General features: G+C 53.1%; 1 protein-coding gene across 2 annotated transcripts; it reads left to right on the top strand.

The window, feature by feature from the left end:
* The first annotated feature begins 1,469 nt into the window (after nt 1–1,469).
* Nucleotides 1,470–5,352, top strand: SELENOW (selenoprotein W). 2 transcript variants are annotated; one of them, XM_081119754.1, is made up of 6 exons: nt 1,470–1,545; nt 2,586–2,610; nt 2,706–2,759; nt 2,939–3,013; nt 3,112–3,209; nt 5,009–5,352. In XM_081119754.1, exons 1-5 carry the CDS (start codon nt 1,499–1,501, stop codon nt 3,199–3,201), a joined length of 291 nt encoding a protein of 96 aa, XP_080975880.1. In that variant the 5' UTR covers nt 1,470–1,498; the 3' UTR covers nt 3,202–3,209; nt 5,009–5,352. The 2 variants fall into 2 exon arrangements, with proteins under 2 accessions (XP_080975880.1, XP_080975881.1); XM_081119755.1 differs by having other exon boundaries at nt 4,990–5,352.
* The last annotated feature ends 4,059 nt before the right edge of the window (nt 5,353–9,411 follow it).

The following is a 9,411-nucleotide window of genomic DNA, read 5'->3' as shown; positions in this document are numbered from 1 at the left end:
GGGGACTTTGGGCAAATCTGCCCCCAGTGGAAGAAGAGCCCACAGGCCCCACTTTTCTATGAGAAACATGCCTTCCCCTTTAAGGATGCAAATCGGCTTCTTATCAGTGGAGAGCCAGTCTGGGAGGAAATGAACCCCACCTCCACCCCCCAGCTCTGTGGCATTGGAAGTGCCTGGCATTTCCTAGAAAGAGAAGGGCTGTCGCGCGGAGAGGAAGATAACGTCCTCCTGGTGCTAACAAATGGCTTAGTTCCTTTCCTGTTTCACAGCCGGTTTCGCAGGCTTCAATTGTTTTGAATGTTTGTGAACATTCAGATACACGGCATGTTTTTTTAAAGATGGTCTTTGTGGAAATTAATGATGGTGACATTGATAATCGTTGACAGAAGCAACTCAACAATACTTACTATTTTCTAGTGGGGGCAGCATACCTGTGAGGACCAGAGTGGCTGGGGCAGTGCTATGAGAGCCCAGAGGGGATACTGACCTAGCTTGTATTATTACAAAATAATTTTGGGGAGAAAATAATAATCCATACAGATGTAAAAGTCAAAGTGTTAAAAGTAAGGTGTTACAACCAGTTCAGACGAGCTCAAAGAACAGACACATTTCTAGATCAAGAATATTGAAACAGCCAGCCGGGCGTGGCTCAGCAGTCGAGCATCGACCCAGGATCGAGGCGATCAGGGTTCGATTCCCGGTCAGGGCACATGCCCGGGTTGCAGGCTCCATCCCCAGGCCAGGGCCTGCAGGAGGCAGTCGACCAAAGACTTTCATCACTGAAGTTTCCATCTCTCTCTCCCTCTCTCTGAAATCAATAAAGATTATATACCATGTATATTATATTATGTTACATACATAAAGATCATATGCGTACATACACATAGTTATAAAGAATATTGTAACAGGCGTGGCCGTGCGCTCGGTTGGTTGGGCGTCCTTCTGTGCACCGGTTCAATTCCCGATCAGGATGCATGTCCGGGTTTCGGGCTAGATCCCTGGTGGGGGCCTGCAGGAGGCAGCGGATCAACATCAGTGTTTCTCTCTGTCTCTCCCTCTTCCTCTCTCTCGCTCTAAAGATCAATAAATTTTTAAAAGGAGCCCCCCCGCCCCCGCCCTGACGCAGCCACGGTCCTCAGCGCTCCGACCGCCCTCGGCAATTTCGTTTCCAACCAGCAGCGGTTGGTCGCAGCCCCGCCCCCCAGGCCGTACCATTCAGGCCCGGAGGGGGTCGGGGGGTGGGGGACCCGGAGGGCTTCTCCGGGGACTGCCCCTGTGGGGACGCTCCCTGGCCCACCAGGGGCAGCGGCGGGAGGCTTCGGCGAGGGGCTCAGGGCTGCGGGCCTAGGGGCCCCTGGTCCCCTGCCGCGGGCACTTCTCCCCTCCGACCCCCCCCCGGCGTTGGTTCGCGCCAGGGAGCGCGGAGGTCGGTCCCCGGCCGGCTCCCTGCGGCGCAGACCCGAGTCCGCCGCGGGTCGGTTGGTGCCGTGCGGCGCCGATGCTGCGGTCCCGAGCCATGGCGGTGGCCGTCCGAGTCATTTATTGGTGAGCGCGACGCTAGAGACCCCGGCCGGGCCCAGCCTCCGTCCCAGAGGAGCTGGGCATGGGGGCGTCGGGGCAGGACCGTAGGGACCCTCCGCGGGAGCGGGGACCGTGTGGGTGGGGTGGGCGGAGGCCAGAGGGCCTCGACCCCAGCCCCGTCGGCGACCTTGTGTACGCCTCAGGTTACGAAAGGCAGACCTGCGGCACGGTGGCCACTTGAAACACCCCCGACTCTGGGAGTCAGTTTGGGGTGCGGGGGGGGCTGTCAGATTGGTAACGGGAGAGGCGCCCCCGTCAGCGCTTAGGCGTCCCCTCCCCCAGCGCCGTGAACAATCGTGGGGCGGGGACGGGGAGTTGAGAAGCTTCTAGAAGGTTCGGCGTGGGTTTGGAAAAGGAATGAGCGCAGTGGGAGGGCCTTTTCTGGCCTCGGAGTCCCCGTCTGTAGAGGGGAGGGTGTGGTCCTGTCCCCGCGTCGGTGTTGGGCGCGTTCGGGCTCATGCCCCGCAGGAGTGGCCCGCAGGGCTGGGCGCTTTCTCCGCGTGAGGGCTCCGCGCGCTGACTCCGGGCCCGAAATAGCCGGCAGTGGGGGCTGGGGAGGCGTCAGATTTCCTCCTCAGGACTGGGGGGCCTTGGGGGCCCCTCAGAGCCTCCAGGGCTGTAGGGGGCGGTGTGGGGGTGGACTGGGAGGGGGCAGGGTGTTCCTGCAGTTCTCATCCTAACCCAGTCCTCTTCTCTCTCTCCCCCTCTTCCTCCTCATGCTTGTGGTCTCCTTGCCGCCCCTCCCTTTCTGCGCCCCACTTTCTGCCTCTTGTCTTCCTTGCTCTGTGTCGGGTTTCTTTGGGTGTCTTCCTCCCTCCTGTGTCCCTGCCTCCCCATCTCTGTGCTACTCACTCCCTTACTCTGTCTTTCTCTTGAGGATGTCTGTCCCCTCCTGGGTTTTAACATGTGTCCTTCATTTCTTCCTGGCCCCCCTCCCCTCTCCCCGGATTCCCACGGTGTCCCTCTCTCCCTGGGTCCCACTCTCTCCGACTCTCTCCCACCAGTGGTGCCTGAGGCTACAAGCCCAAGGTAAGCGTCTGGCTGAGCAAGAGGCATCCTGGGAGGATGGGGGAGGGCTAGGTGGCATGGCCCCTGTTGACCCCATTGTCACCCCACCCCCATAGTATCTTCAGCTCAAGAAGAAGTTAGAAGATGAGTTCCCCGGACGCCTGGACATCGTGAGTCCTGGGGATGGGGAAGAGCTCGAACATGGGTCACACACTCTGTCCCTCAGCCCTGGACGTCAGTGGGGTGGTATGGGGCAGCCCCACCCTTCACCCCTGTTCTCCATTCCCTGGGAAGGGGCGGGTGTCCCCAAGAGGGTATCTCAGCTCCTCCAATATCTCTCTCTCCCCAGTGCGGCGAGGGGACTCCCCAGGTTACCGGGTTCTTTGAAGTGATGGTAGCAGGGAAGTTGGTTCACTCAAAGAAGGTATGTCCATCTGTCCTGCCTCCTTTTGGGGGGGGGGTTGGGGCTGGGCTTAGTGTCTTGGTCCCAGCTCATCTCTCTCCTCTTCCTTCCACCCCCAGGGAGGCGATGGCTACGTGGACACGGAGAGCAAGTTTCTGAAGCTGGTGGCCGCCATCAAAGCCGCCTTGGCTCAGGCCAGTGGGCCATGAAGGCCGAGGTGAGAGCATCTCAGCTCCTAAACCCGGAGTTGGCTCCTGGTGCCTGGAGTTGATGCCTAGTTCCTAATGGACCCCCAGCCTAAGTACCCCCAACCCAGTACTGTACATTCCAGGACAAGTAGCCATTTCCATACTGTTCTCGGGGCCATAGACCTGTCTCTCATCACCATCTGAGCATTTCCAGTTTTCAAGGCAATATGTTCCTGCCGAGCCCCAACCCCAACCTGTCCTAGAACTTGGCACAGGCCACTAGCCCAGCCCAGAACCAAGTTCTGGCTCCACCCTCGAGAGCCCAGAGGCACTTTCTACCATCCTCCAAACTTGCGTGCCATGCTCCACCCGTGTCTAGAACAGAGCATCCTACCCCAGTCCGCCGTGGACTCTGGCTCCTGCCCCCAGCGTGCTTTACACCAGAAAGCTGGTTCCCAGATGCTTTCAGCTCCAGTTCTGTTTCTTAGTCTCTGCTGGGACAGAGTGAGGTCATGGTCAGTGTGAATGTGCACACGCAGATTTCAGTTACTGTGATGCCTTGTGTGGGTCTGAAATGAAGTGAGCCTCCCTGATTTAAAAACAATTGAGAACTGTGTAGTTTCAAAGCTGCAGGAGCTGAATAAATGGGGGCTGTTGTTAGGAGGGAGGGATGGGGCTGCCACCACGTGAGACTTGAATACTTCATGACTGGAACGGAGCCCATCCTGTTGTGTAATCGCACCATTTGCCTCTTTCAAACTGTCAGTAACTTTAAGGTGTTCACTTACATCAGCCTGAGGTTTACTTGGCTTCTAGAGAGGCCCACAGTGGCTGCTGTCAGTCAACAGGCAAAAATTGGGATTGACGCAAAGAAAGGGCAGCGAGAGGACAGGAGTGGTTTGCATGGTTTGTGAGTGCCATTTCAGGGGTCCCCAAGACCAGTCTTAGGCTTGGCGGTTTGCTAGAAGAACCCACAGAACTCAGTAAGACCGTTAGACCCCTGGTTAGGGACCATGACAGGGAAGTGACAGAGATTGAAGTCAGTGAAGTCTGGCGCATGGGCCCGGGGCCTGGAGATCAGGCGGGAGCTCCGAGTGAAGTGAAGTCCGGCGGGCCACACACAGTCCTCCCCGCAGTGGTGTGACTACAGGCACAGAGTACTGCCAGCCAGGGAAGGTCACCTGATCCTTGGGGGTCCAGGGTTTTTATTGGGGGTCAGTCATAGAGCCATAGGGGAGTGCCTGCATGGCTGAGCTTACTTAGTCTCCAGCCCCTCCAGAAGTTGAGCTGCTAGCTTGGGGCACACGTGAGCTGGTATAATCCCAGGCCCCAGGTAAACCAAGACACTCACCAGGCAGGACATTCTGAGGTGACTCCCTGTTGGCCTGTCTTTGGGCAGGGTGAGCCCTACCTAATCAGTTGGTGACTGGTGAAGCTGTCTGAAGGGAGTGGGCTGGTTGGGGGGCGGGGTCAAAGAAATTAGTTTTGTTGTGATGTTTTCCCTTTTGCCTGGAAATTGATCTTACCTCAGGGCTGGGGAAGTGTGTCTGTCTTTCTGTAAGTCTGCTGGGGGCCACCCATCAACTTCCCTCCTCAGAGTTTCTCAGGATACACTCAGATGAGAATGAAGTCTGGGCCCGCGTTGCCCAGTGGCTTAGGGTTTTCCCTCGTGTCGGCCGCTTCCTCATGCCTCATTTTCTCCCTGGGTTGCATTTTCCCGTCTCCCTCTCACTGATCTTCCCTTACTATGGGTCCCAACCTGGCCTCTCTCCCTGCAAGCTGACCCCTCCCCTCCTCTTCTCTGCACAGTCCAGTGACCTTGGCCCAGCCTCTCCCGGCAGACGCTTCATGATGGGATGGACTGAAATGTCTCCTGGACGCCGGGTCTCTCCCTGATGTTCTGCGGCTGCTGGGCGGGAATCGAAGCCCTGGTCTACCTGTGTGTGTGTGTGTTTGTGCCTCCCTGGAATCTAGCCTTGCACACTGCCTCCCCTTTCACCATCTCCCTCCCTGCATTCCCCCACGTTTCCCTGTCTCTCCCTGGTGTTTGGGGTGGTCCCGCTCCAGGCTTCCTTCTCAAGGAGGAGCCTAGAGAGGGAACCGGGTGTGAGAGTCTCAGGTTTCAGTTGTGTTTGCAATGGTTCACAGTTCATTAAATATTGAATGTGTGCACGTGTGTCTATTTTACTCCTGGAAACGCCCCCCCTTCCGTCTCTGTTTCAGGAAAGCAGACCCCGGAGCCAGCGCCTTGCTAATAAGCATTTTATAGCAGCTTTGAGGTGAAGCAGCCGTGATAGGAATTTAAACGAGACTCTGACCTCCATGTCATTTGTCCAAATAAGTTGCCAGTGGCCCAAAGTGTCTCAACACTAGTGTTAGTTTGCCAGGGTTGCCATGGCAACACCCCAAACAGCAGCCCAAACAGCAGCCATTTCCTTCTCTGTCCTGAGGCTGGAAGGCTGAGGTCAAGGTGTTGGCCCACTTGCATTCTTCTGAGGCCTCTGCCTGTCTTGCAGATGGTCACTTCGCTGTGTCCTCACATGACCTCTGCATATGCACCCTGGTGACCAGTGTGTGTCCACATTTCCTCTTGTAAGACACCAGTCACATTGGAAAAGGGCCCACTTTAATGGCTTCATTTTAATTACCTTTTTAAAGACCCTATCTCCGGACAGACACATTCTGGGTTCTTGGCAGTTGGGACTTCAATATGTGAATTTGAAGGCCTTGCGGGGAGGTTAATTTGTCCCATAATGACACTGCTCCCAAGGAGAGTATGGGAGGGTGTCTTGCTGCCTCCAGCTGGGCTGGTGAGTCCTTTCACTGGGGGCCATTTATATCTTATATGTACCCACCTGTCCTGAAAAAGTCTAAATTACTAAAACATGAAATTTTACTTGTATAAAATCCTATGTTCAGGAAGGGGGAGGAGAGCCCTAGAAATATCTACCACCGTTTTTTATTTTAACTTTACCTTATGCATGGAGGAGAAAAAGAAAGTGCCATGATCCTATTTTGATTTAACCAAGACAATTCACACCTTCAAGCTAAGAGAATTTGCCCAGAACAGGGACACAGTGAATTCTTTCCCAGCAGCAGCACTATGTGGCCAACTTGTGAACTGCACCCTCTGGGGTCAACTCCCATCACCAGGAAGTCACGTGGGGTCCCAGTGCATCTCCATGGAATCACGGTCACTGAGATTTAGTTAAATGAGTCACCATCTTTTGCTTGGTGACCTTACGCTTTTCAAAAAAACAAGTTAGAAAAATACATCTCAAATTCTTTCACTCCTTGCTGGCTGTGGGACCTCAGACAAGTGACCTCACCTCTCTGGGTGAAGATTTGGTGGGAAGAAGCAGGGGAATGAGGGCGGGGGAATGAAGGCCACCCTAGGCTGGGGTCGGGCATGGCCAGGGACATGCGCAAAATGGGAGATTTTGCCCTCAATGCCTTTGGGACCCTTTCCCCTTTGGGGGACTTATGTGGCCAAGATAACCTTCCCAAGTCCTTTTTTTTTTCCTACATTAAAAAAAATTTGATTTCCAGGGGTGTGGGGTGTGGGTGGGGAGAGAAACACTGACTTGTTCCACTTACTGATGCATTCATTAGTTAGTTCTTGTGTATGTCCTGACTGGGGATTGAACCCACAACCTTGGCGTAGTGGACGCTCCAGTCAAGGCACACAGCCAGGGCCCTTAGTGACAGGAGTTCTGTTCAACCAGTTTCACACGCTTCTCCAGGGTGCTTGTCCTACAGTTCTGCTGTAATACTGCTGTGGCCGTGGGAGGAGGCAAGCGCAGTGCCGACCCACCGCTCCTGCCCGCGGCGTCCGCAGCGTGACCCGCCGCTCCTGCCCGCGGCGTCCGCAGCACGGAGGCATCTTCCCTTCCCGACTCAGGAACTGCTGTTCGTGCCTCCCTGCTTTTCCTCACTTCCCTCCCGCCAGCGGAAAGGCCGAGTCCCCTTAGCTCAACCCCTCAGCGACTCCACTTCGCGGTGCCTCATGCCAGGCAGCTCCTCCTACTTTTTTAAATAAAAATTTCAAACTTCAAGGACATTTATTAAGAACCTTGAGGTCCTCAGCTCAGCAATGTAATCAAAGTCACTTAGGCTCTGTGCTGAGCATGTAAACGACACAACACGCTCCAGGTAATTCACACACACGTGCGTGGAGAAAGTGGGGTGGTTACCCACAGTCCGTGGATGTCCAGCTGTCTACATGTTCCTCTCCGAATAATCCCAGAAGCAGATGGGCTCCCAGCTCTCCAGGGCAGAGGGGTGAGGGGCTCTGCTCTCCAGCTGGGCACCTGCATCCTGCTCAGCTCATGCTGACAGTCTTCTCAGAAAAGCACTTGGACGCTCTGGTGTTTGGTGGGACCTCCTGCAGGCAAGGGATTAGGCTTCTGGCCTTAAGGGACATTTTGTAAGGATATTAGAACACATGGGACAGCTGCTGCCACATGGGGAGTCACCCATGCTGGGGCCACCCTGCCTGTTTTGATTTTGAGATCAAGAAATTCCAATGCTTCAGTTTCCCCTTCTTCCTATCCCCCCATCTCTCCTCTCCCCTTCTGTGTCTCCCCTTCTGTCTACCCCTCTGTGTCCCCTCTCTCTGCCCCTCAGTCTCTCTCTCTCTCTCTCTCTCTCTCTCTCTCTCTCTCTCTCTCTCTCTCTCTCTCTCTCAGCCCCTGTCTCCTGGTGGGGTCTCCGTGTGTTTTCCTGTGCACATTTTTATCTGAGTCTCTTGATAAGCAGGAGGGGTCTCAAACATCCTGCAGTTGCGCTCACCCCTCAACAACAGCCTGTCACATGTCCCTCCAAATCCCTACTAATTCTCCCTATATTTTGCTGAGGCTGGCGGGGCCTAAGAGGATTGGAGCATTTGCTAAGTGGGACCACGACAGGGTCAGAGAACCAGCTGTGGGAGACCCAGGGCCAGGGCGGCCACAAGGGGGCAGCAGAGGAAGTTGGAGACAGGGGACAGGGAGCATGTCGTTAGTCAATTTCATAGAGACCATGGACCCAAAGTACAGACTTTGTGATACTAAGCCATATGTTAATGGACCCTTTACTTATTATTTACTCCTTAATTAATTTATTTATAATTCTTTTTAAAAAATTGATTTCAGATAACCTGGGAAGGGAGAGACCCTTTAGTATGCGAGCCGATAGCCTCGAGGACCAGCTAAGGCAAGATTTCATTCTTTTTTATGGCCCAGTAATATGTGCCACACCTTCTTTATCCATTTGCCTTTTAATTGGTGCACTTAATCAATTTACATTTAAAGTAATCGTTGCTAGTTATGTAGTTATTGCCATTTTATTGTTTTCTGATTGTTTTTATAGTCCTGTTTCTTTTTTATTCTATTGCTCTCTTTTCCTGTATGTTGGTGACTCCTGTAGTGTTATGTTTGAATTCTTTTCTCTTTATTTCTTGTGTGTGTCTTGTAGACTTTTGGTATGTGGTTAAACCCTTCGCTTATGACAAATTCCCAGCCCCTCCATAAATTGACAGTTGGAAATCCATGAGAAAAACACACCACACAAAACACCCAAAACTGAACCCCTACCTCACACCCTACACAAAAAGTTCCAGATGTTTTAAAGACCACCTTGCAACGAGGAAAGTAGACAGTGAACATGGCATTTATAAACTTTTATGTCAATTTGAAAATGAAACATATTGTCAAACTCATTTTTAATTTATTAATAAATTTATTATGTTTTGCAGCATGAGTTTGCCACTGATGAAAATGACAAACATAATATAACAGGTATTGAGAAATAGACATTAAAATCAAGAAATTCTATTTATAAAATATACAAATGGGAAAAATGTAACATTCATTGCCAAGAAATATAATCAACACAAATAAATGAAAAACGAGTTAAAAAGAGGACACCTCATGAGTATTAGTGTCCAATTAAGCCCTGACAAGGGCTTAAATTCTCCATGGCCAGGGAAATAAAGATGAAACCCACAACAAAGCCACAAGCCAGCAGATCTGCAAACACTAAAAGATGTCACAGTCCTAAATGTCCTCGAGGACGCTGACAGGAGGAGCGGGGCAGTGGGGCTGCTCTAGGTCCTTTGGAAAGTTCGGGGGCAGCACTGAAAAGGATCATCCACCGGGAGCAGCAAGTCTGCTCCTAGGCCTGAGGACCCGCAGAAAAGTCACGTGCGCCCCGAATAACGCTGCGTGGACATCAGAGCAGCACGACGCGTGG

The sequence above is a fragment of the Miniopterus schreibersii genome (genome assembly GCF_964146895.1).
Source record: "Miniopterus schreibersii genome assembly, chromosome: 18".
Classification (NCBI taxonomy): Eukaryota; Metazoa; Chordata; class Mammalia; order Chiroptera; family Miniopteridae; genus Miniopterus; species Miniopterus schreibersii.
The sequence above is the reverse complement of the archived record's forward strand: the minus strand, read 5'-3'. Positions and strand labels throughout refer to the sequence as shown.